The 26,514-nt window shown below is 45.3% G+C and overlaps 2 protein-coding genes across 3 annotated transcripts in view; one reads left to right on the forward strand and one right to left on the reverse strand.

Annotated features, from left to right (window-relative positions):
• The window catches only part of LOC125288010 (E3 ubiquitin-protein ligase RNF43), a 76,769-nt gene extending 59,283 nt beyond the window's left edge, over nucleotides 1-17,486 (forward strand). For both annotated transcript variants that reach the window (XM_048234114.1, XM_048234123.1), the window contains 7 exons: nucleotides 8,789-8,863; nucleotides 9,336-9,470; nucleotides 9,774-9,875; nucleotides 10,075-10,245; nucleotides 11,708-11,810; nucleotides 12,117-13,745; nucleotides 14,063-17,486. In XM_048234114.1, coding sequence (XP_048090071.1) covers nucleotides 8,789-8,863; nucleotides 9,336-9,470; nucleotides 9,774-9,875; nucleotides 10,075-10,245; nucleotides 11,708-11,810; nucleotides 12,117-13,745; nucleotides 14,063-14,088 — 2,241 coding nt within the window. In that variant the 3' untranslated portion in view covers nucleotides 14,089-17,486. The remainder of the gene's footprint in view (nucleotides 1-8,788; nucleotides 8,864-9,335; nucleotides 9,471-9,773; nucleotides 9,876-10,074; nucleotides 10,246-11,707; nucleotides 11,811-12,116; nucleotides 13,746-14,062) is intronic.
• A 364-nt stretch (nucleotides 17,487-17,850) lies between these two features.
• hpda (4-hydroxyphenylpyruvate dioxygenase a) lies at nucleotides 17,851-24,900 on the reverse strand. The gene is made up of 14 exons (XM_048236620.1): nucleotides 24,817-24,900; nucleotides 24,514-24,540; nucleotides 24,327-24,389; nucleotides 23,355-23,459; nucleotides 23,189-23,231; nucleotides 23,026-23,108; nucleotides 22,393-22,482; nucleotides 22,168-22,274; nucleotides 21,563-21,640; nucleotides 21,161-21,323; nucleotides 20,397-20,468; nucleotides 20,123-20,245; nucleotides 19,819-19,935; nucleotides 17,851-18,239 (listed from the first exon to the last, which is right to left on the reverse strand). Exons 1-14 carry the CDS (start codon nucleotides 24,817-24,819, stop codon nucleotides 18,126-18,128), a joined length of 1,188 nt encoding a protein of 395 aa, XP_048092577.1. The 5' UTR covers nucleotides 24,820-24,900; the 3' UTR covers nucleotides 17,851-18,125.
• Nucleotides 24,901-26,514: the final 1,614 nt, after the last annotated feature.

Consider the following 26,514-nt stretch of genomic DNA (forward strand, 5'->3'; position numbering starts at 1 on the left):
GCAGCTGGAAAAACCAGCGAATCAAAGCCAGTCGCTCCCCACAGGCCAGCCGCTCACTCAGCTCCCCGACTCCAGCACTCCCACACACGGGCTGCACTGGGCAGGCCTCAGAGAGAGAGAGATGGATGGATGGATGGATGGATGGATGGATGGATGGAGGGAGGGATGAGGAAGGGAAGAGAGAGGTGGGAGTGAGGACAGGAGGGGTTTTCGTGTCAAAGCCAGGGACTTCTAGCTTCCAGCCCAGGGCGCGCTGACTTCTCATTTTCTATTGCTACCGTTATTAGGCCTTTGATCCTCTCGCCCCGTGCTGTTTGAAGATCAGGATATGGTGTTTTTTCCTTTTTAATTGCCCCTGGAAGTGGCTTGTTAGATCAGGCCCAGTCTTGCTGTGCTAGGGGTGGGGTTGGAGGTGGGGGTTGGAGGTGGGGGGGGGGGGGCTGTGGCTGTGGCTGCTGCAGACTGGGCTTGCTGGAAGGGCCAGGAGGGATTTTGGAGGTGGGGAGGAATCGGGCTCAGGATATGAGGCTCTCTCTGACGAGGGGTGTATGCTGAACTCGACAGGGGCACCTCAAGGGACTCAAGAATCAGGGGAGTGTGTGTGTGTGTGTGTGTGTGTGTGTGGTGGTAAGGTCATACATGCATGCAGGCATGTGTATGTGAACAATGAGAGACGAAAGTGGAGTGTTTGTTGCTTTTCTGTCTCTTCCGTGTGTGTGTATCTGTGTGTCACTATGTGTATGTGTGTGTATATCTGTGTGTGTGTATGTGTATCTCTGTTTTCTTGCAAGTGCATGCATGTGTATGTGAGCCAAACAATGAGAGATGAAAATAGTGTGCCTGTTGCCGTGCCTTCTCAGTTTCTGTGCGTGCGTGCGTGCCTGCGTGCGTGCGTGTCTGTCTGTCTGTCTGTCTGTGTGTCTGTCTGTGTGTGTCTGTGTATGCATGCATATTCTCCCATCTTGATTTAATGACATTACTGGGCAGACACATGATACTGTAGGCCCTTGAACAGAAATCACATTTCAGCTGAAAGACTTCAAAGGCGCTCGTAGGCGTGCTTTAAGCATTGTGTTGGTTTTGAGTCAGTTCAAATGAAAGCCAGGGCTGCCATTGACGTTGGCCAGCCAAAAGCTCTGTGTTTGGCTGCAGATGGCGGCCTGTTGCAGCAGTGTGACCCACGCGGCCTCAGCCTTGGCGGCCTGGATTGTGAAACTGCTTGATGTTAGTGATGTGAGAGCGTCTGTGGCTGAATGGGTGTATGAGTAATCTCAACGGCAAGCTTTTAGTAAGTGAGCTTAACTACGCATTTGAGCAGACCTACCCCTTTTTGTGTGGATTTGGACATTCGTTTTTAACCTTTGTGCTATAATATCAGCACAGATGCAACAGCTTAAGTAAAGTAAACTGTCTGCCACGGGCAGGCGGCAGGGTTTGTCACTTGTTTTTTTTGGTTTTGTTTTATTTTGTTTTGTTTCAAATGAAAGAAAAGTATCAATGTTGACGTCATGTATAGCCATGTACAGCACTTGAGGAATGGTGCCACGTGGGGTTTTGCGTCTCGCCATCGAGGGCTTCCAGTAAACGGTGACATGCTCTCCATTGCTGTTTCGACGGGAGGAGTAATATTTTGCACATGTGCCGTTTGATCTGGGCCTGACCACATGAAACGCTCGCCGGAGACACACACCGGAATCCTGGGCGCCGGCCCCGGCCAGCTCAGTCAGTCAGTCAGTCAGTCAGTCAGTCAGTTAGTCAGTTAGAGTGCACTCGTACACAGGGAGCCAGCCCAAGCCTGGCCGCTTCCCCACCACCACCACCACCAGCAGCACCACCCTACCCTCGCCCACCCCCTTTTAAAAGCACAAATTCCTGAATCGATTGCAGAGGGCAAACACACACACACACACACACACACACACACACACACACAAGCTGGTGAATGTGCAGCAGTGTGGACAGTGAGGACAGGGAGGAGGTGGGGGGATCAGGAGTATGAAGGATCTTCCTCTTCAGGGAGAGCAAAAAGTCTGTTTGTGGTTGGGGCACGGTGAGATGGTGTGGCGTGGCATTGATGCCATTTGCCTGGCATCTGGGGCAGTGAAAGAGCAGGCTGCTGCCTATGCGCACTGGTGCACTCGTTTACTTTCTCGCTCTCATTGCTCCCTCTCTCTGCCAGGTTGTTTCAAGGTCGCACACCGTCAGAGGAGCCGACAGATGGGTGTTGACAGGAAACTCATTCAGGCCGCAGCGTTTTCACTAGGAAGGCACGGCCTCCTTCTCATTGTGTTCACAGGGACCTGTGCACCCTCCCCCTATACACACATACACACACACACACACACACACACACACCCTTCTCAGCGCCACAACCACCTCTCCCACCATGCACCTTTAGCAGAGGTGCGCTCAGAATGTTGTTTTTGAGCGCGAGCAGCAAGCGGAGGCATGTGCCGCAGAAGCCAGAAGCAGCCGCCTTGTGAACGGGGCCTTGCTAAAAAGCACGCCGAGGATTTGGTTGTCTTTCAGGCAGCTTCGCGGGAGATTAGGTGAAGCGGGGGGGGGGGTTAAGAAAAGTGGGGCAAAATGACATTCCCCTGCCTTCCAAGGGGTTTTGTTCTTGCAACCACCCCGGCCAGAGGACTGTAAGCCTCTGTGGACGCTTCCTCCTGCAAATAGTTTGCATCTCTTGGAGATTAGAAGCCAGGAGATGAGCCTTCAGACGCCCCTGTTGAGCTTGGCGTGATCTGACGCTGTGGGGGATTTTGTTTGTTTGATTGGGTTTGTTGTTTTCATGCCCTGCTTGGGGGCTCTTGGTCCCAACACTGTGGGATTTGCTGTCTCATATTTGAAGAGGGTCATGCTTTATGTGGTCACCTTATAGGAGCCTCCTTTTGTCTTTGATGAATCATCCCGAAGTAGGGTCCCCACCCAGATTTGTGTGTGTGTGTGTGTGTGTGTGTGTGTGTGTGTGGAGGAGGATGTCTACGTAGCCCTCTGTATAGCGTGCATACAGATTTTCCCTCTCTCTCTGGCTCTACGTTGAGGCGGCTGAGGCAGTTCTAAATTCCATGTGGCTTACGGCAGCTTAGTGATTGAGATGGAGGTAATGGGCTGCAGTAGTGACAGACAGCAACACGCAGACAAACAGGGTGGAGAGGTGATGCAGAGACTGTGGGGGGGGGGGGGGTGGTGGGCGGTTTGGTTCCGATGGTTGGAGCCGAGGGCTGGTATGCCCCGAAAATAGCAGCTTCAAGATGAGCTGGATTAGAGGGTTATTAAGGCTTGATAGGATTTCAGGCGGGGTGAGCCAGAAATTCACAGGTCTGATTAAATAACAGGATGTTTGATCAAAACAGGAACTTTATCTGTTTTCTGGAGACAGCCGGAAGAAAGCCATAATTGACTTCCCATTCCCAGCACTGGGTGACTGCAGGGGGGTCGGGGTATTGCATAAGGATCTTCAGGGAGCTGTGCAGATGTCCTTGAAGGAGATGGACAATGTAGTGGATTGTTAAGAGTAGTTTTATAGACTTGGCACTCTGTCCCATCTAGGTTATGGTTCGATTCTGATATCGATTTGTTTTGATGGCCTGTTTTGGACCAAATTATTGTCCACCTTATATGTACTGGAATATCTGGAATGATTGAGAATTAAGAGAAGCATCTCTCTTTAAGAAAGGCAGTTGTACACTAAGGTTTATACTTTGCAAAACAGATCTATACTACATTTACACATTGCTGTCACTCAAGAGTTCTAAAGGTGCCAAAATCTATAATAACGCAAAGGGGGGAAAATTGGACAGACTTTCATCTGTTAATGATTGTGTGATTGCCAGTCTGTGCTTGTGCTTTTAACACTGTCCTCGCCGATTTCTAACATTCCCAACAAGCCTGGTGCATTCTTCCTGCTGGGCCCTGTGTGTGTTTGTGTGTGTGTGTGTGTGTGTGTGTGTGTGTGTGTGTGTGTGTGCGTTTTTTACAGGGCCCCAGGACTGAAAGGTCACCCAGAGTGTTCTGGCGGGCGGGCAGTCAGACGGAGGCCTGGCCTTGAGCTCCACGGCCGGCCTCTTTATCTGGCCCGCTGGCGGGGCCTGGTCTTTGATGTCTGTCGAGGCGGCGATAACGTATCAGATGACTGTGGCCTTTTTCTGTCACCTTGCGCTTTGCATTTCAAATCTGTGTCACAGCAGAGCAATAACAGCAGCAGAGAGAATGGCAGAAGGAGGGACAGTTAGGGTTAGAGTTAGGGTTAGAGTTATAACTCTTAGAGTTAGGGAAAGGAGGGGAACAACTCTCAGAGTTGGAGTAGTGAGGAAGGAAAATAAATTGATAGGCTCAGGGATTTGGAGTAGAGAGAGGTACAGGTGTGGAGGAGGACCAATAGGAAGACTTGAGTTTAAAAAAGAAATGAAACCAAATCATTAGAAACTTTCACCCTAAAATGAAATCTTGTGCCACTTTATTGTGGTATTTTTATGGAGGTGAAAAGGAGTTAGTCTTAGCAGCTGTTTTCCATGAGTGGCAGAGGATAGCGCCTGTAAATACTTCATATGACACGTCACTGAATACTGAAACTTTGAATGAAGGACTTTTATTTTGACAAAAAAAACTTTGTTGGTGGCCATATTGAAAAGCTTTTTCACATAAATGGAAAGTAATATTTGTAGAAAACTATGGTACATAAGTTTCATTATGTTTACTTTGTTCGTCATTCTGGGAGATGTGAAAATCAGTCACTACCCAGTTACCCTGAATAGAGCGTTGCCTCCTAGACATCCCCAGAAAAACTGCTTCTCTTCCAAGGAAACAAAATGACAATGTACATGTTTGTACTGGCAGAAGGACTTTTTGGATGAACTTTGTCCTCAAAATTCGGTCATAATAGCGCATGCATTTGAGGTATTCGGTGCACAGTGTGGTTTTGTGTGTGTCTTGAAAGTGATAGTTGGGGTAGAGGAAACATGTGCAGAGTAGATGGGAGTTTCTGCCTTTTCCCACACACACACACACACACACACACACACACACACACACACACACACACACATACATACACACATGCTCTCCCTCACACACACACAGACACACACATGCTCACACATGCTCTCTCTCTCACATACGAACACAAATACACACACACACACAAATACACACACACCTCCTTGGTTACCCTCCACATGGCTCCTGGCTTCTCCACATCAAAGGGAGCCAACGAGTAATCAGCGCTCCAGGCAGCCACTCCCCTTCCTCCTTCAGCCAACCAATCAGGGAGATGGAGCCATGCAGGCAACATGCACTCCAGTCCTCTCACACCTGCAAAACACACACATAGTGTAGCACACACACACACATAGTGTAGCACACACACACACATAGTATAGCACACACACACATAATGTAGTACACACACACACACACACACACACACACACACACACACATATAGTGTAGCACACACACACACATAGTGTAGCACACACACAGAAACTGTAGCTGTTCCTGTCCAGATTTGTACATATTTCCCCTCAGACAGTCTTTAAATGAAAATGCTTCTATGCTTTCCAAGCAGAACAGCGCGGCCATCTGAGCAGAGTCTCTCTCTCTCTCTCTCAGCTATGCAGCTCAGAGCAGCTCCGGGAGGAAAGGAGGAATCCATGTGGGGGTCGAACTGCACCTGTCTCCCGCAGCAGCGAAAGTGTGCAGCTTGGCTGTAGCCTAGAAATCTAGACGCACCCTAGCGGCAGCAAATTACATTTGCTTCCAGGGCTAGTCTAACAACTCTCCGTTGGCTTGTGAGCTTGAAAAATTAAACTTCTATCAGGCCAATCAAATCGTGTATAGAGTCGTTAGGCGGGCTTAACATAATGATTGATGGCAGTGTTGCAACGGTTTGGCTTGAATTCCCTGCTACTTGAAAACAAAGAAGATGGATGTTGCTTTTGGCTAACAGTGTGACACGAGTTAAGCTTGTTTTAAGTTGGCAAAAGTTTGAACTAGCCAACTAGCTCCGCTGGTGGGAAAACGCATGGGACTCAGTGTTGTCCTATTGCGTGCAGAGGGAATTTGAAAGACAACCGATTATCCCGCCCCTCGGACTGAGCACTGCGGGTCTGGCTTGTCAGGCTAGCTTGGCTGGGCAGTGTGCCTGGCTTTGGATTGGGGGGGGGGGGGGTAGGAAGCCTGGGGTGCTTGAGCGAGGTCTCCTCTGCCTTCCCTGCAGCCCTGTGGGCCCAGACCCTGTCATTAAGCAGCTTAATGTTCCCCGCTATAGCAGCAGCAGCAGCAGCAGCACAGGATGGCCAGGCAGCTCCAGGAGCAGCAGCCGGCCGTTCCAACCGCCACTAACTGACTTGAGGCCCCCCTCCCCCGGTAGCTGACTTAAATAGCCATCCCATCTACACAGGGAGCCCTATATTAACTTCTCAGCGTGCGCTCTCGAGGACAGCTTCGTTCTTTGGTGCACTTTTTGAAAAACACGGGTGTTGTGTTTCTTTTGTTTTTTTTTCCCTCCGAACGTCTCTGTTGCCTTGAGCTCTGACCCTGCTCCGTATTTGGGTGGCCGCTTGGCCTCCTCTTCGCCTCTCATCAGGTCTCCATGAGATAAATAGGCGGTTGGGCCCAGACAGGCAGACGAGAGGCCGAGTTAGTTATTTAGTCTTCGTCGCAGCTGAGGCTTGAAACAACATTCCGACTGAAGTGAGAACGCCGCCAATGGGGGACGTTTGAGCTTTCACCCTGTCACCTGAATTTTTGTTTGTAGCAGTCAGGCGCAGGTGTTCGTGTTCTCATTTCAGTGCTTGTCAGGGGTTGCTCCTGTTTTTCATATGTGTGTGTGTGTGTGTGTGTGTGTGTTTAAAAGTAATTACTGAAGTGTCTCTGATCCTCCGTGCCTGCTGGCTGAGGCGGCTGTTCAACTGCCTGCTTGAAGACAGTGACAGGGCCAGGAGTTTACTGTAGCCTGGAGGGGACATTTCGGAAGTACTTTTCGTTTCTCCCCTCCGCAGTGAGTAAGTCTGTTGAAATGATCTTGTGAGAAAAAGCCACGCCAAGCTGCACTGTCGCTGCCCCAACCAACACCCAGCATTACCATTCCACCGCCTTTGTGAAGAGGAGCTTTAACTGAACGCACGTATTGTCTGAACACATGATGGCTGCGTGATGCAGCCGCAGGTATGGCGTGGTCTCTCTGGAGCCTGTGCGTTAGTGGCGGCTAACTCATTCTCCCAGTGGCAGAGTGAAACCAGGCCGCCTTCAAGTGGGTAGTGTGGTCCAGAAATTGCTGTGATTCTCTAAGTATGACCACCCACAATTTGAAATGTTGCCTGTTACACACACACACACACACACACACACACACACACAGCATATTTATATACACATACAGACACACAAATACACACACACACACAGCACACACATGCACACACACTTCATGATTTATTTCTCTGATGTTTAGCCAGCATTGTTTCCTATTGTCCCACTATCTTTTATGGTGTTTCTCTGTGATGTAGAGCTGTACAGAATTTCATAACTTAATATCTATGGTGTGTTGTGTAATCAATTAGTTGGCCTGTGTCTGAGATAGCATGGCTTTCTACAAATTTCTGAGAGAGCTGCAGAATGATGTAAGCTCTCTCTCTCTCTCTCTCTCTAACCCCCTTTTGACTTAAGATAATGTGACCTTTGACTCCTGTGCTGTATGTGGAACATAGCAACATTAACCTATGTATTAAGAAATCACAATCCCCCCATGCATTCAAGAGTATGTGTGCAAACTCACTCGCACAAAGGCATACGTGCTGGAACGCACACACAGAGGCATGTATGTGTACACACACACACACACACACACACACACACACACACACACAAGCACACACTCACTCACATTCGCACTTCGAACACTTCGCATGCACTTAGAAGCTAATTCAGAAAGCACTTGGCCTATCATACACACACACAGGAAGGAGTGCGAGGCAGGCTTTGAACGTTTGTATGCATAGTGGAGGGAAATGAGTCTGTTTTAGTCATGTATTAACTCTTCCTTTTTGTGTTTTGAAGTGTTAAAATGTGATCCATGTTCAATGGTGCAGTTCCTCTGAGGGGTTTTCTTATTAACTGGTGATTAATGGATTTGCTGACTGATCTTTTCACCTGTGTGTGTGTGTGTGCGTGCGTGCGCCTGCGCGTGTGCATGTTCATTCCATGGCGGGTCATAGCTCCAGGCTGTTGTTAACATGGTTTGGTGGTGATCTGACCTAAGTTGAGAACCTTTTGAAATTCTTGACTTCATTAAATTAAAATGTTGGTTCGGTGCCCTCAGGAAATGTCAACCTTTTACCAGCTTGTGTTGGCAAGCACCTCTATCTCCCTCTCTCTCTCTCTCACTCACTCACTCACTCACTCCACTCTCACTCTCTCTCTCTCTCTCTCTCTCTCTCTCTCTCTCTCTCTCTCTCTGCTTTTGAGGGAAAACATACAATTAGTGCATACAAACGTTTCTAAAGTTTTCTTGTTGTCAGGGCAGTGGGATTGTGTAATGCTTGTAGCTCATTCCACATGTTTATGAGCTGCATTTGGACAAGATTGCCACCTAGTGGTCATCACCCCCTGAATGTTTTACTCACTTTCTTTACTTAGCCTGTGGACATAATATCACATATTGGCAAGATTTATGTGCATCTGACAGACCTTTTAATAAGATGTTTAGGAACATATAAGGCTGCTGGTGAAATAGCTCTAGTATAAATCAACTGACTCTCCCTCTCCCTCTCTGTCCCCCTAGGCTCGACTGGCTCTGGAGAGAGGTGCTCAGGCTGTTATCTTTGATGTCACTGACCATGCTAATGCGGAGCATGAGGTGAGTTCTTCAGTCACATACAAACAGACATATTGTAACGTACTGTTAGCATTCAAGGACAGGTCTTTTTGACGTTTTGGGAGATGATACTAACAGAAACTATGCAATGCCAGCACTGTATTCTGTCGAATGGAATGGGAATTTCTAAGTGACCCCAAACTTTTGACCGGTAGTGTACATCGCACCTGTTAGTCCTTTCCCAGTCCCTTCTCATAGACACAGTCTGCCTTATGATTTGATTATACCCACTTGCAGATGCACCCATGGACACATGGTTGTTCTTATTGTACTCTGCAGTCCATTTGGAGTCTGCATTCAGTGCACCTGTAGCATAGTGGCCAAGCTTGTGTGGTCAAAAAGGTAAATGGGCATCCACACGGAGCCATTTGGACACTTTCTGATGGTGAAATGTACACCACTCGGACCTTTAGTGGACCCTCACGTAACTTTGGCCTCTCTGTTTCCCTCACAGCTGCAGGACTCGGACTCTCTGACCGGGCCTGTGGTTCTGGTGCGCGCCAGCAATGCCGAGGAGCTCATGGGCCTGGTCAACAAAAACGAGGAGGCCAAGGTCGAGATCGAGATCATGGTGGAGGTCCAGAAATGGGTGAGAGGGAACTTCGCACCGCACTGCTAACCCACTCTGGGACACCGTGTCCATTTATGGCTTCCCATGGGTCTCGTAAACACTTAATGTTTACACTCCAAGCATTTCCTGAGATGAGTGTGTGTGTGTGTGTGCACTTTATAGCCCTTTTAAATCCATTCGTATATGTGAAGGAATGCTATTGAATTTTTGCATTATCATGAGCTGCCCTTAAGGGTTTGAAGTTGCATTCCTTTCTCAGAGTGTCCCTACTGTTCCTTTCTCAGAGTGTTCCTACTGTTTCCCCCCCTCTCTCGTCCTCAGCCCCACTATGATGTGGTCATCCTGCTCACTGTGGTCCTGGCAGTTCTGGCCATTGTCATGATCTTCGCCTTCCGTTATCGCTGCAAGTCCAACAGAACCTGGGTGAGACATCAGTCCCTTGTTTACCCCTTGTTTATTTGCAACTTGGACATCAAGTTGTCTATGTGGAATTAGTTTCGTTTGCTAATATAGAGAGTGTAAGCACTGTTGATTGAGAACTGCAGCTAACATTGTGAATCATGCTGTGAGGTGTCTTGGGCCTGATCTCTCTCTGGTCTGTGCCTCTCTGTTTGTGGTTCAGGATTCGGTGCATCAGCAGACGGTGTGCGCCATCAGCAGACTGGAGACGCGCATCTACAGCTCCCAGGGCTGCTCGGGGTCACAGCGCCACCAAGGGTCCCGGGGGTCTGGCAGCAGCTCCAACTCTAGCCCTGTCTGCGCCATCTGCCTGGAGGAGTTTCTGGATGGACAGGTGAGGGGAGACAGAGAGAGCTGTATCTGTGCATGTTCTAGTATCTTTATGTAATAATTGCTATGGCAATACAAATGTCTTACTATTTGTCATGCTCATAAAGCACAATTGAATTTAACTGAATTGAATTGTAGAGAGAGAGAGACAGAGACAGAGACAGTGACAGAGAGAGAGAGAGACAGCTTATATCATTCTGCAGCTCTCTCAGAACTTTGTAAAAAAGCCATGTTATCTCAGGCACAAGCCAACTAATTGATTACATAACACACCATAGTTATTAAGTTATGAAGAGGGGGGGGAGCAACTGGTCAATTGAAAGATGATGCATTAAATGTAAGCCCCATGACTGCATTCTTTGGTTTCTTCCACCGGTTTGTGCAGTCATGCGTAGGGCAAAGATTTGCCTCAGAAATATCCAGTTCAGTTCATCTCATCTTTTAGGTGAAACCAATGTGATAATTGAATTCCCTGCTCATTTGATTTTTTTGTTAAGTGACCATGTAAAGCAACAATCCGCTCCAAGTATGCTTTGATCCATTTCACCGTAGTCCACACCAGGTATTCACCATCTGCTTCACAATGGGTGGCTGTGTCCTGTCAGATTAGATTAGAATTGTGTAGCATACACCTTGTGTACATCTGTTATACCTGCAGTCTGAATGGATTTCTGGAATGCAATAAAGAATGTACAGTACTCTGCAGATGTTTTTAAGCAATGCTGTAAAATCATGCTGCTTTAAAAATGGCAGCGAAGTGTGACGTTTTGAATATCTTATTCTGTATTGACTACACTACAAAGCAAGGCAAGTGATTTATATAGTCCAGTACATACACAGAGGCAATTTAATGTGTACATAAATCAGAGCAAAACAATAGTACATAAAGGCATAAAAGGACAACTAATTATTAAAAAAAAGTAAAGTACATGAAGTAGAATAATTAAAAAAAGAAAAAGAAAAAAAAAACATTATGGCCAGCTACAGTAATAACAAGTAGCTGTGTTGAGAGAAATGTGTAAAGCTTGTGCACAGTACTAAATGTGTAAAGCTTGTGCACAGTACTAAATGTGTAAAGCTTGTGCACAGTACTAAATGTGTAAAGCTTGTGTACAGTACCATATATGTGTAAAGCTTGTGCACAGTACCAAATATGTGTAAAGCTTGTGCACAGTACTAAATGTGTAAAGCTTGTGCACAGTACTAAATGTGTAAAGCTTGTGCACAGTATTAAATGTGTAAAGCTTGTGTACAGTACCATATATGTGTAAAGCTTGTGCACAGTACTAAATGTGTAAAGCTTGTGCACAGTACCATCTATGTGTAAAGCTTGTGCACAGTACTAAATGTGTAAAGCTTGTGCACAGTACAAATGTGTAAAGCTTGTGCACAGTACTAAATGTGTAAAGCTTGTGCACAGTACGTATATGTAAATGTGCTTTATCTGCGTCCTGTCTGTGCTGCAGGATCTGCGCATCATCTCGTGTGCCCATGAGTTCCATAAGGAGTGTGTGGACCCCTGGCTGCTGCAGCACCGCACCTGCCCCCTCTGCATGCACAACATCATGGGTAACTTCCTCACTCCGTTTGGCTACAGAGCAATGCTTGGACAGTCCTTTGTCATGTTTGTCCGAATAAATAGATGAAATTTAGATTGGTCTGCTGAATATGTGTGTGCTACCCTCTTACTTTTGAGTGTTTAATGTTGGAACAGTCCTTTCTCATGTTGGTTACATATAGATGCCAGTGGCAGCACACCATAGATGGCGGTTTTGGTCTGTATGTCCATTGGGAGTGTTTAGAATAAGCCGCTAGAGGAAATATCCTGTGGCTGTGTGTTGTTGTGGATTTGAGCCGCTGGTCTTCTGTGTGCAGGTGCAGAGATGGCCGCCGCCCGGCTGCCCCAGAGGAGCCGCATGCAGCCCCCGCCCGAGCACAGCCAGGCCTTCCTCCACCCGCACCCCCACCCATACCCCGGCCCACACAGCTACCAGCAGCACGCCATCCCCTTCTCCCTGCGGCCCTCCTACCACCGTGGGGGGCCCTCGGGACCCTACCCCCCGCTGGGCCACTACCGGGGCTCCCCTCCCATCCACCCGCGGACGCTCCGCTGCCGGCCCCTGGGCCCCGGCTGCAGCTACCAGCTGGCTCCCGAGGGCCACCACATGGGCGGTGGGGGCCGCATGCACAGGACAGCGGGGGGGATGTGCCGGAGCGCGGGGCATCTGGGAGCGGCGTCCCTGTACGGACCGCCGCCTCGGCGCTCTTGTCACGCGTACCGCTGCACGTCCGGGCCGCGGACGCAACACGTGCTTGGCGGCAACGGCAGTGGTGGTGGTAGTGGTGGTGGTGGTGTCCAGCAGGCGCGCGCTGGCAGCGGTGTGCCGCACAGCCGACAGGACGACGGCAGCTGCTCGGGGGGCAGCTACCGGACGGAGCGCAGCGGCTACCTGGCAGACGGGCCGGCCAGCGACTCCAGCTCGGGGCCGTGCCACGGCTCGTCCAGCGACTCCGTCCTCAACTGCACCGACGTCAGCCTGCAGGGCGTCTACGGCAGCTGGTCCACCTTCCGCAGCTCGCTCAGCAGCGACTACGACCCCTTCGTGTACCGGCCGGGCCGCGGGCCGCGCCGCGACAGCCTGGAGGGCGGCCGCCCGCGCTCCCTGGACTCCGTCATGAACCGGAGCGGCGGCGTGGCCGGCGGCTGTGGGGACGAGCTTCTCCCGCCGGCGCCCCCTGCTGTCTTCAGCCACGTGCACTACCACAGACACCGGCACCACTACTACGAGGACGAGCGCAGCCAGCCCCAGGGGCCCGGCCGAGGGTCCAGCGAGGAGCTCGGGGCAGCGGCCGGGGTGGCCAGCGGCCCCGTTCCCGCCGCGGACAAAGACTCGCCCTTGTGCTCGCTCGCGCACCCCTCCTGCCAATGCCCCAAGGTGGGCCACTCAGACAGGTCAAGCCACGGAGGGTCAGAGGGGCAGGACAAGGACATGGACCGGCCTATGTCTCCCCCGGGCCTGCTGCCGGCCGCTGCGGCGCTGCCCTCTCCTCCCCCTCCTCCCTGCTGCCACCAGGGCCCACCGGGGCGGCAGCACTGGCGGGCGATGGGCGGCTGTGGGCTGGACGCTTCTCCCGCGGCACTGCCCACAGTGCGCTTCCACCAGAGCCTGGACCTGCAGGACGACTGCAGCATCCACATCCACTACGGCCAGGGCCCCCATGCCGCCGGCTACTGCTGCCCGCCGCCGCCGCCGGACATGCCCACCGCCGCCCTGCTGCCCGTGCCCCTCATCCTGGACTCGGCGGGCATGGGCGAGTGGCCGTGCTGTGCCGGCGCCCACGTGGTGTGGCAGAAGCGCGTGCAGCAGGCGCACTCGGAGCCCCAGCTCCTGGAGCCCATGGGCCCCGCGGCCGACGGACACCGCTGCAGGGGTCACCATGGCCACGGGGCTGAGCTGCCCGCGGACATCTGCCTGTACTGCCAAACACTACACAACAATCAGGGTGAGCCCGACACATCAGCTCTGCAAATGCATCACTAATTCAACTCAATTCAGTCCTATTTTCATGTAAGGGATAACGGCTGCCTCGGGGGGATAAAGTGCCGTAACGTATTGATATGTCTTGGTGCTTTACAGAGCTCAGCTTGAACTTAGTTAGTTGTGCTTTATGCATTATATTTTCCACTGTCTGTTTGACAACAGAAGACAATTTGATTAAACTATAAATTGAATATGCTTATCTGAAAAGCTACCTGTATCACTGTGAGGGATGTGCTTCATTGGAACTAACCTAGCTGCTTGTGCTGTTGGCCCTCACAGGATCAGAGGAGGAGTCTGGTGTGTGAGAGTCTGGTGCATCGCCAGAATCACGCTGCTACTCAAGAGCCGGAAATGGACAAAACTCATCAGCCGCCTCTCACAAAAAAAAACGTCTTCCAAATAATTCCACGTCCCGTCTTCCCTCAGAAAGCCTTTCCCCCTCCGGCATCTGTCGGTTCCCACACTAGAAGGTACTTAGTCAGTCCAGCCTTTAGCAGAGAGTGAAAAAGCTCATGCAGGTCCAGTTTTGTCAATGATTTCATAGTTTATCCGTTGGTTGAGCCACAGACCTCTATGAGGTCTGACAGACATGCCATTCAGCTTGTCAGCTTTTAATTTTTTTATTTTTTTTATTTAGATTTCTTGAATGAAATGTGCTGGTGGTGTGAACGGGAACTCAAAAGACGGAGAAAAAGCTTTCTCAAAACTCAAAAGGGGAAAAAAGTGTTTTGTTCTTTTGTCGCTTTGTGCCTTTTTGTTTGACAATTACAGGAAGCATTGATTACACTGCATTTTAAATAGAAGTCCCAGAAACCCTCAGTGACCTCTCTGACTGACCTGTGCCAAGGGACTAAGCTGCAGTTTATTATGCACAATAAATGACATTACCCCCCAATTTCATTCCCCTAAGGCAGTCTTTATCCATAAGCAGAGTAGGACATCTCTGGACGCAAGGAAAGATTGGTTATGGTGGACAGACGATTGCTTTAAATGCACACAGCTGGACAGGTGTCTCTCTCAGTCAATGACAAGTCTGTCACATGAATCTGTGTGGGTGTTTTTCAAGCCAGTATGAAAAAACAACCCTCATGTTGGAGGAAGCACAATTACCATGTGTGTGAAAAGATGGTTCTTTTCCCCCATATGACGTTAGGGTTTCTTCAAACAAGGAGAGGGTTTTATTTTGGTTATCCAATCAGTGAGTTTAGCAGCTCCTCCATACTGGAATGCACCAGCAACCAGTGACCTCAGGATTCTTAACCCCCCACCACCCACCACCCTCTGTGTGATTGTTGCGGCAGCAGCCATGATGTCATATCATTGTGATGTAATTCAAAGGTGCTTGTTCTGCCCGTGTTCAGTTTTTGTATCTGTCTCCAGCCTACCTCAGATTAGAAATCACAAATGTCCCGTCACCTCTGTGGTACTTTCACGGTACTTCTGCAGCTTTCTTTCACACACAGAGAGAGAGAGAGAGAGAAAGAGAAAGAGAGAGTGATATCCAGAGAGTGTGAGGCTATCTCTTGTATCCCTCTCCCTTGGTAATTAAAGTCGAGAGCGTAGAGGTCACAAAGGTCTGGGTCTTGAGCTAGTTAATTCAAAAAAGGCAGCTGTTTCCATTTTTAGCACACTTTTTGTTTTCATTTTTTTTTTGTTTGTTTGTTTTTGTTTTCTTGCCCTGTAATTATATGTTCAATGTTGAAACAAATTGACTGAACGAAGTGGGAGGGTCTGAAAATGTCAAAAAAAGCTAATCTTCTGGTCATTCATTTTCTTTCTTTTTTATTTTTCTCATCTCAGAAGGCTTTATTTGGCTGTTCGCTCACTGTTCATGATACTGGGCACAGACTCGCTGGGGTCAAAATTAACAATCACACCCTCTGCTGAACACACACTGACCAACACCTGCTACAGGGACAAGCTTAACTCAAGTCTGTTGCTACACAGCCCCAAGCTACAATATCCTAGTTCAATGTCCTCCAGTCAACCAGCATACAAGCTTGCCAAAGGTGCCTTTTTTGTTTTTCATCAATCTGTTTTCATAGCAGGACATTTCACAATGTCTTTCTTTTTTGTGATGTTTTTGCATAAATGTCATTATAATTGGAGGAAAGCCATTGCCAGTCTGCCTCAAGTTGGAACTTGAGTTGACACCCTGTTTTTAAAGCTATGGCCTTTGAAATTGCTCTAAGGACAAGTCTGGTAAAGTATTCTTACTCAAGCACCAGGTTCTGACCTGGATCTGAAGGGAGTAAAATCCCAGTTAAAAAAACGAGATTTTCCCCTCATTTGAAAAAGTTTTAATAGAATCTACAATAAAACACACTGGAAATGTTGCAAGCACAGATGTCTACTGGGCATTGTCTTTTCCCTTCTCCCATTCTTTGAAAATGATCTTTTATTTCTTTTATTTAATACCCTTGCACACAAAGACTGCTAGAATGTGAACAGTGACTCTATGTTAATCTCAGACTGGCCTCCAAATGTTTCTGTGGAGAGAAGAGACAGCACTTACATTTCCTTACTAATGAGGTTAATACACAACTATTGTCATTATGTGTGCTTTGAAATAAATGATATGCTTCACAATAGATTCAAATGTATGTGAAATGAAATGGCCCCTCTTGATCTAGTTGCAATTGATGTCATGTGTGCTGATATTACTGGATGTTACCAAGTTACCAATGCTTTGAACACCGAGTGGCCTGTTGTGAGTCAGCCAATGCTGATCGCTATTTTTAAACAGTCCGATAGTCACTCTAAGGGGCAATGTTGGAGGGGAAAGCTATTCATTTAACTGAATTTTAACTGTTAATACTGTACCAAAGAAAACCAGATGTTGCATGTGAGCAAAACATAGGATAGTCTTTGTAGAATAGAAAGAGATGTAAGATGTGTTTGTTCCTTCAGCCATAAGAGTTGAATATTTGGTGATATTGACATATGCTCAGCATCCAGGACTCTTGCCATTAAAAAAAAAAGTCAGTTCCCTGTTAAACAAATCCTCATGTATGCAAATGACCTGTGTAAGAAACATGCCTGTCCATTTCCCAATGTCTGTGAATTTCCAGTTCATCTCTCTGTAGTCTGTTTTTTTTTTTTTTTTTTTTTTGATGACCTCTGTCTTTAAATGACAAAACACAAACCGCACTTTGGCTTGTAAAGAAAAAATGAAAAGGAAAAAAAGAAATCAAAGTGAAGAGCTCAAAAGCAAACAAAGCACTATGTAGCTACCAATACAATGAAAGTTCACTTAAATCCATGAAATGTCACTGAACATTTAGGGTGATTTTTACCCTTTAGTCCTTTTTGTTTGTTTTGATGTTTTGTTTTGTTTTAATATTCTGTTTTGTTTTTCATTTTGAAACAGAATGAGCTGAAACTGCCTTTTTTCTAATAGAGCACAGTCCCTTTTGAAAATGGAGGGAGCTGCCAGTATATTTTCGATACTTTGCATAAAAAAAAGAGAAAGACAAAAACAGAATTAAGAAAAAGTGTTGTATTTTATATATAATAGAACATTTCAGTATGGTAATATGTCACTAATATATTTATTTACTAATATATTTATCCATTTTGTCCAGGTCTGAGAAAATGTAATGTTTTCTTCATCTTTGGAATGAAATCTTTATGAAACGTACAGGTGCCATCATAGATGTATCAACTTGGCTTCATTCCAATTATATGCAAATAAATTATTTTGAAATAATTTGTACATTGTCTTTCATTTCTTTCAAATAAGAATAAGTTATAAATTAACCCGAATAGTACACATCAAGGGCGTTGATGCTAGACTGTGAGGGATGAGGATCAGATTCAAAATCACTAGTTGTTCATTCATTTTGCCAGCTTGTCTGAAGCTTTGCCAAAGTAGTAAAGGCCATGCCAACGCTACTTTGTTTTGTCTCCCTGGACTGTTAGGAACATTTTGTCTCCCATAAGCCACGTCCAGAGTTCAACAGCCATCTGTATCAGTATCCAAGTCAAAACATTAACATAGCTGTTTTTTAGTTATAACTAGATGCAACATTACTTTTTTTTCAGGGGAAAGTCAACACAAAGTAAAGCAAGAGAGAAAAGTGGTTTTATTGAAGAATTGGTGATGTCTTATGTTTGGCAGCTTTGTACATTTAGGCCATGTGCAGGGAATATTTTTTAAAATGTTAGACCAGAGAGATCACATAATGAGACAAGAAACATTTAAACAAACCTTCAACATGTGAAGCCATCTGCAGTGTTGATGCAAGCTGTGTATAGTATATATTTTTTAAGTTTCCTTCACTACTTCATGGGAAATATTAAACACTATTTATGAGGACCGTGTGCGTGTGTAAGAGATGTGTCAGTGGAACTTCTTGGAGCCTCCCTCTGGCGTAAGCACTGTGAGATTGCCTCTAGCATCCTGGTCTTTCTCAATGGCTTCAAACAGGGATTTGAAATTTCCAGCCCCAAAGCCCTGGAAGAAGTATAAGATTGTATGTGTTATTATCACCATTCATTTGAACTGCCCCTGCAAACATAGATCGGAATTTTGACACCTAATTAGTTCAAATAACAATCCGTTACTGAATGATGGTCTTACAACTAATGCCAAATGTAAGTCAGTTTACTTTTTTTAAATTGCCACAAGAATTTCACACGTTGACATAACTTTTTTCAGTTTCCTGGTATCCTTTAAACTCTATTTCTCTCACTCACTGAACACTGGTCAAATATTTAGTCTTAAGGTCTCCTAGCCACAGATTCCTCCCCATCTAAGCTGACCATTTTTTGAGAGGCCCTTAAATGTTGAGATTCTCCTAATCTTTGAAAAGAGATCCTTTGTTGTGGTTGTCTCTGAAATTTCCTCTTCCAGACATTTCTTCTACCTCTCTCACACACACACCTAAAAGAGCCCCTCTTGACTAGAAAAGGGGGCCTGCCCAGACAGGCAGTGAACACCCAGTGTAAAAGAAATGCCAGTGGCACTGCTTAATTCAGGCTCCTGTGTAAAGGTGAACAAGATGATGCAGATCTCTCACTCTCTCTGACAGAGGGTCTGGAATGCATGATCTTTCATCGCAGCTCTGTCTACAGTTGGCCGAGAGGAAGAATTGATTATCTGAGAGACAATTATTTTTTTTCTGCCTTAGACTTCTGCATGTGAATACAGCTCAGTGGACAGAATCAACTTAAAGTGACTGAGAGTGATGATGGCTAATGGCTAATAGGTTGAGTTTCTATCCATTAGCAGTCATAAGAACAGGGTGTGATCTTCATCACAATACCCAGGGCCCAGTTGTTCAAAAGAAATCTGATCGGATTTCGGCTATCGAATTGGGTCAAATCTTGAAAATGGGTTGTTCAAAAGGAAAAATGATCCTGAAATCGGATTGGATCACGTCATCTAACCTTGGTTTTGATCTGGTTAAAACCTTCACTTTGTGTTGTAAAAAACTTTTGAGTTGGATTGGGATGAATTTGATCCAAAAAAATAGGATTACCCTGATTCCAATAGAAGGGTGGATTCAGGGTGGATTTCAGGCACAAAATGTAATAAAACATTGAAGTTGGTCAAATAATATCGCATTTGCACTTGATTTATTTAAATGTTACAGTAATATGAGACAATGTTGTTTGTATTTATTTATTTGTTGTGGATAAGATGAAGGGAACTGACAATGGAAGGGGATGTTTTATTGTTTTATTGTGGCATTTTGTCTCTTTAGATAAAACAATCAAAGCTACCCCATGCCACCTAACCTAACTGGTGTTCCTTACCTAGCCACTAGGCTAGAATGTGATATGTAGTTCCATATAGAACCAAAGGTAATCTGGATTTCGTAATCCTGAAAAGGTTGTATCTGGATCAGTTTGATCCAATCCCAAATTGCTTTGAAAAACTGGCATGAAAGTAAGATGGATTACCTGATCCTGGATTGTAAAACATGGAATTTCAAAATCGTTCTGATCAAATGGGCCCAGATGACCAAGTTAAATTGAGGTCTTCTATTGAGGTATTCTACCTGTCTCCCATGCTTGTTGGAAATACTCACATAGTGGTTGTTCCTCTGGATGACCTCCAGGAAGAGAGTGGGTCTGTCCTGCACAGGCTTGGTGAAGATCTGGAGCAGGTAGCCCTTGTCATCAAAGTCCACTAAGATTTTCAGCTCCTGGACACAAACAGGACAATAAGAATGCGAATGCCTGCAATCCAGCATAGTCGAGGTGAACCGGTTCAAGTTGCCTCAAAAGCTTTTCACAGCACCATGTGCTTATGAGCAAGCAAGCATGCCCAAATCCAGAGCTATGTGGTGGGAAATTCCATACGCCACTCAGTAGTGCTTTCCCATGGCTCACCTGCAGTGTGTTGAGGTCCTCCTTCACTTTGATCTTGGCCGCCTTGAGGTTCTGCCGAAGGCTGTCGTAGTAAGTGTCAGGTGCGGCCAGGAACTCCATTCCCCGAGCCCTCAGGTTTACGATCTGTCTCCACACAAAACACATAAGGCAGACCTCAGCATTAATTAGGAGATGGGCAAGATGGCTACCTGCCAATCACTGTTCTGTCATAACAGATTCACTTCAACTGATTCTTGTCAGAGGCAAGCTGAGATAGACAGACAGATAAACTCACAGCTTGTATGATATTGGATGTGTTCAGGGCAATGTGCTGCACTCCGGGCCCACCGTTGTAGTCCACATACTCCTATTTGATCAAGTGTGATGAATAAATAACCTTTTTAAAAAACAAAACATTCACCACATGTCTTCATAACACAACAAAGGGACCCACATTACTTTCAAATAATCAACCAAAAAGCAAATGTTCAAATAGCTACAACTATTTCAATTGAATCTGCATTTTAGTAGTAAATGGACTGTATATTTTGCTTTTCTCAGATCAGAATGAAAATTCTCATAACTATTAGTTCAACCTCCACAACATTTAGTCATTTGTGCACATCATAGTAGCAATTTCTCCTTCCTCTGAACAAATTGCAAATGCTTTTGAACATGTATCAGTTGCTTTCATACAATTCTCTGCTTATCATTTACATTTACATTACATTACAGCTCTACATTATCATTTGCTTATGTCATGTCAGTCAAACTTAACTACACTTAATACAATGCACTAACTGCTGTGCAAATGTTACAGTAATAGTGATGTGAGTAAAGCACCAAAGTGACTGAGAAAAACTGCAATGGCATGGCACAAGTGTACAACTGCATAAAGAGGACCCACAGTAACATAGGTTACACAAACTAATTTGTTTGTGATTCAATGATTTCCATTTTAAGCTCTTATGGGTTGTTGTTTTTTGGCTTTTTGGTGTTGGACTACCCATCCAGCCGAATCCTGTGACAAGGCCTGAGGTGAAAACTCAAGCACCACACCTGAATTTGTGACTTCTTCTTCCCTGGGGCCGGCTCATTGATAGGCATCTTGATGGTCTCCTCATAGTTGGTGACCACAATGGACCTGAGGGAGCTGTACTGCGTGTGGATCTGCTTGTCGTCTATGGACCAGAAGCGGTGAAACATTAAGCACTTCTGATACCTGGATGGAGACGTGGAGAAGAAGTGCCAGAGTTAAAGAAACCGAACTGTAGGAAAACTGCTGATGTCAGTAAAGATAGTTATATCAGAATAGATAGATAGATAGATAGATAGATAGATAGAGAGAGTGTGAGTGAGTGAGTGAGTGAGTGAATGAATGATTGAGGTAGAGGGGGAGAGAGAAAGAAAGAGAGAGAGAGAGAGAGAGAGAGAGAGAGAGAGAGAGAGAGAGATACCCACCAGTCAGACACTGGCACCATGTCGTCATCTGGTTGGTTCCCCACAATGTGATCAATGAAACTTAGACCGCCTGGTGGCCTATAGATAATGGGGGGGTCAGTAGGTGTAGTCAGTATATGCCTTTGTGTGAGAGGCTATGGGCTCTGTGCACTAGTTTACTTGAAGTCGGCAAACCAGTTTCCTTTTCGTTGACATCGCTGTCAACAAACACCTGAAAATGTGTCCTCACCGAACATCCTTTCCTCCTTATTTTGTGCAGCCACTGAACGTAGGCTGGTGTTTTTTGGAAAAAAGGAGGAAGCTAAAATCGCTTTTATAATGACTTGAAGCCAAGCAGAGTGGCACACTATGCTCCTCCTTAGAACCTCCCATGGACATTAAGACTGCGTACATTGTATTTCCTATTTTTTGGTACAGCCATGTCCACATCAGGAAACTGATTTGCCGACTTCAAGTCAGCTAATGCACAGAGCCCATACTATAGTTTTAACATGTTCATCCTGTAATCATAAGCCAATCATTCCTTTCAGGAAACGTATCAATAAATCCATTTGCGTGAGGGTTATAAAACATGGTCTATCGAGTGTGGTTAGTATTTCACTCACAATTTTGGGAGCAGGGGATCACGGAAGAGGGGCTCTTTGTAGCCAGGCAGAAAGAGACCTTTGTAGGGTGTCATGTATTCTATGAGTGTGTGTGTTGTGTCTCCATACTGGAAGAGGGAGGAGGCAGACATATGATCAGCATTATTTTGAGTAATTATCGAAGCAGGCTTTATGAAGCTGAACATCCGCCTGTTTGGTGTGGTATGCTGCACAACAAGGCCTTACCGTTTGAATGACCGCGTATTTGACTTTTCCTTGAGTGTCCTGCTCCACCCAAGGTGTCCTTACAATGACAGCACCCCTTTCCTGAGCTGTCTGTAAATATTTAAGTGACAGATCACAGCTGCAACCTCAGGACAGGTTAACTTATGTGTGCAACATACTATGTGCATGTAAATTTGTATCAGGACAATTTGAAAAAGTATTTTATTCAGAAATCAGTTCTGCGATAAAACTACCAACCAGGCTTGTGCAAAATTCCGAATTTTAGAATTGGAATGAACTGGAATTTGAATTGAATTGGCCCTGCCCACAGGAAGTTGAATTTGAATTGGAATGACAGAAAGTGGAATTAAATTCATGGCAATTCAAAGAAATTCCACATAATCACACAACAAAAAGAATGTGATGAATTTCACATGCCATTCAGTGTTGGGAAGGTTACTTTGGAAATGTAATTGGTTACTTTTAGAAGTTATTTATAGAATAGTGCAATCACATCTGACATATACTGTAGAGCTTCATTATTAAACACACTTAAATGATGTATATACATTTCTTCAAAATTCGTTGAATTTCAATTCTACTTCCTTTAATTTAAATTCAAATTTGTACTTACAATTGTGATACAAGACATACCTTGACTAAGAAGTCACAGTCCTCTACCTGAAAGGCGATGTCTTTGACCCCATCACCATGCTTCATCATGTGCTCTCCCATTTCTGAGGAGAACAGATTTATAACGCGTCATTTTCTCATTGGTTACTAAATGTAAAAGAGATTCAAAAGCACATAAACCAACCCTCATTCCCAGGATTTAGAGGGGACTCGAAGGCAAATATTATCTGTGGAGTGGCAAAAAAGACAAAAAAAAACGAGATTTAACTTCGGCTTTAAAGTTAAACATGTTTGCTGGGTGTCTGGGTGATATGTGACTGACTGGACAGTGGTGCTGAAGGAGAACACACCTTGTCCTGTTTGATGACATGAGACACCACTTCTCTGCTGCCAGTCTCCAGGCCCTTGTAAGCCATCAGCTCGAAACCCATTTTATCACAGTAGAATGCAGCAGCCTAAGGAGAGAGCAGGAAGTGAGACTGACACTGCTGAATTAACCACTCTGTCATCAATCATTTATCTCAACAAAGGAGGGGATATGCAGTGCACTTTAGGAAGTTTATTGTCACGTGCATAGTTACTGGATGTAAGAAATGCAGTGAGATTATGTCTGGTGTCAGCCTATTTGTGCATTTATAGGGGTAAAAAGTGGCAAGGGCTGCATAAGAAAGGTGGGGAGGATTGGGATTGGGGGGGGGGCACCAACAAGGAGCACCCAAGAGCAACAGGGGCAAGGAAAAACTCCCTTACTAAGGGAGAAACCTTGGGCAGATCCACGGCTCAAGGGGCTAACCCAACTGCCAGGGGTCTTGGCTAGGCAATCAAGAAAGGCTAGGCAATCAAGGACATGGGTAGATAGATGGAGGAGAAATCAAAAATAATAAATATGACTCAACAATATATTTTCATGTCCCATTTTCCACAAATGCATGTGCATTGGGTGTCTGCCAACATAACAAACAGTCTTTTACAGATGAACAACCAATCGTAACAATTTCGCAATTTCCCTTTCGACATACTTCCACGAACCTATTTAGTTAAAAACTGTATTCTAAGGTATTAAAACATATCACTGATGATGCCATTGATGAGTCATTGTTTGGATTTTTAAAATGCAAGGTCAGTGAGTTCAACTCATTTGTATTATTTACAATTTACTTATTTAGGGACTGTAGATGTAAATTAGCCTAAGGCTAACTCTACTTAAATGGTAACATTTATGTTAAAGATTGGACATGGTTCCAAACAAATTAAATGAATAGTCAAACATTTGAATAGTCTTGACAGTAAACAGTTTTGGAAAGGTCAGCATGGATTATTACCTGTTTGGCATTGCCCACCCAAAAGGTCACATGATGGAATCTCACGAACCGGCCCTTAGCGTGCTAAAATGGTGAATGACAAATATTTCTTTAGTATGTGTTATAATAGAGTTGATAGCATTGTGTTATCAGTATTGCTAGTCTTATCACAGATATCTTTGAAGAGTAACTTCAAATGATCATCTACCTTTTCTCCCTTGTCTGTGTAGGAAGTCTAACAGAGGAATGAAACAGAGTTATCAGAAAATAATATACAATCACACAATTTTCCACCTGTCATCTCTTCTAAATTATTTTAATGAATTAGTGGCAGACACTGATAGGCTACCCCATTACTATATATTAATGAGTCATTATAAGAACATATTTTTTACATGCTCTCAGCTTTTAAACTACTATGACATCTCATGAGAAAGGATGAAGGTGAAATGCCCTAGGATTGGTAGATTTCAAAGATGCTATGTAATTTCAGGCTTTGGTCCTTACTCACCATGATGTGGACAGCGATGGGCACCTGTAACTATGAAGTGGCACCAGAGCGGTCTAGAGCGCTCGCCCGAGTCACGCACCCACAGATAAGTAGTGGCCGACGGCCCCCGGTTGATTGGCTTGTGGGTCAACACCCCTCTGTCCTCTGCTCAACCCACCCCCACCGTCATAGGTGAATCCCAGGGGTGCTGCCGGGCCGTAGCATCCAACTCATGTTTGCAGGGCACTGTCATCTGGCCAGTACCATATTGATTCTTGTAATTTCCTTATTTGGGACAACAAGCTCTTTCTCGACCTAAGGTCGTTTTCCACAGGGGGGAAATGGTGGTGATGATGGTTTCAGGTGATTCAGGCCATTTAAGTTCAATTTTATGTTAGACTTCCTCTCAGGGGATTCTTGTGAGTAAGTAAGTACATTTCCCAGCTCTATCTAGGCAGGCCAGTCTACCAGATACCTCCCACAGCAAACCAAACCTCTAACTGCATTTGTTCCTTTACATGTAATGTTTTGTGTGAGTTTTAACTAAAAAAAAAAGTGCCCATACATTTTGGAGTTTGCATGAGCTGTCTCCTATTTCAACAATGTCAAGCCATCTGCCTCCCAGATAACTAAATATTAAAGTAAGAAATCTGTGTAATATTAAACATATTCATTGCCTGCAGTTTTTCTGTGCTGCTTACCTCAGTATGGAGACTTCATTCTTAAGCATGAGAATATAGTCACTATTTCAATTCTGCCACTAGAGGGGAGTGCAAGACTGCTCCTAAACATACAAGTGCAGCTCTGAGACTGGCCTTAATTGAATTTTGCAGCCACTTTGGCTTGCTTTGTAAACCCATAATTCACAAGTGCCCATCTCTTGTATCGACCATATATATTATATCTTCTATCAGTATTTTCAAAAAGAAAATGCTAGAACCACTAAATTATTTAGAATAACTTGTATTGCATCTCTATCTGGCATCAAATGTGTTTCTTATTAATTGTACAATCCTGCAGTGAATCCTAATTTGCTAAGATAGTGCTCTCAGTCCCCACAGAAAGGGTCAAGGGTCACAAGCCTGTTGAATACACAGAGTAAAGGTTAAAGCTCAGCTCCCCTATCTGTTGACTGGTAGAGCATGTTCAGGTCAAACAGCAGTGATAATTAGGGGGAAGGCCATTAAACGAAAATAGCACCAGTGTATCTACAACACTGTAAACAGAAGACTAACCTAACACATGGCACCTATACACACACTCAGGCAGTCATATTGACTACACCCCCACCCCCCGGCTATGCCTCTTATTATTAGAGTAATACTCTCACTCTTGCTTCTAGCTACTGTAGAAAAAAAAGTGTGTTTTGCAACTTTTCTGCGTATCTAATGTTTATCTGTCACAATGAGCAAGGTAACACATGTATTGTCTTGAGCATGGGCTACTGTCAAATTCTCACTGTCACTTCCTTTGCATTTGAAATAAAATGACAAAGCCTACACATCTACAAAGAAATCAGCTATGAGGGACCAAATAACTAGTTAGCTAGTTATTACTATTATTCTAGTATATTATGGGGAGAGGTTGATTAAAACAGAAAATAAAAATATATAACTAAAAGGAGACTTGTTTAAACATATTTGTTATGCTAAATTGCACTATGCTATAGATAGGCTGTGTGCAAGGTTTAAGAAGTGCTGCCTCTTCAACCGAACCTCA

Source organism: Alosa alosa, chromosome 2 (assembly GCF_017589495.1).
Source record: "Alosa alosa isolate M-15738 ecotype Scorff River chromosome 2, AALO_Geno_1.1, whole genome shotgun sequence".
In the NCBI taxonomy this organism is placed as follows: domain Eukaryota; kingdom Metazoa; phylum Chordata; class Actinopteri; order Clupeiformes; family Clupeidae; genus Alosa; species Alosa alosa.

What these genes read in the sequence shown, in the direction of transcription:
- hpda (XM_048236620.1), bottom strand. An exon ending in GGGTGGGCAATGCCAAACAG is followed by an intron (nt 23,460 to 24,326) that starts GTAATAATCCAT and finishes CTCTCTCCTTAG; the next exon opens with GCTGCTGCATTCTACTGTGA. An exon ending in ATGTCATCAAACAGGACAAG is followed by an intron (nt 23,232 to 23,354) that starts GTGTGTTCTCCT and finishes GCCACTCCACAG; the next exon opens with ATAATATTTGCCTTCGAGTC.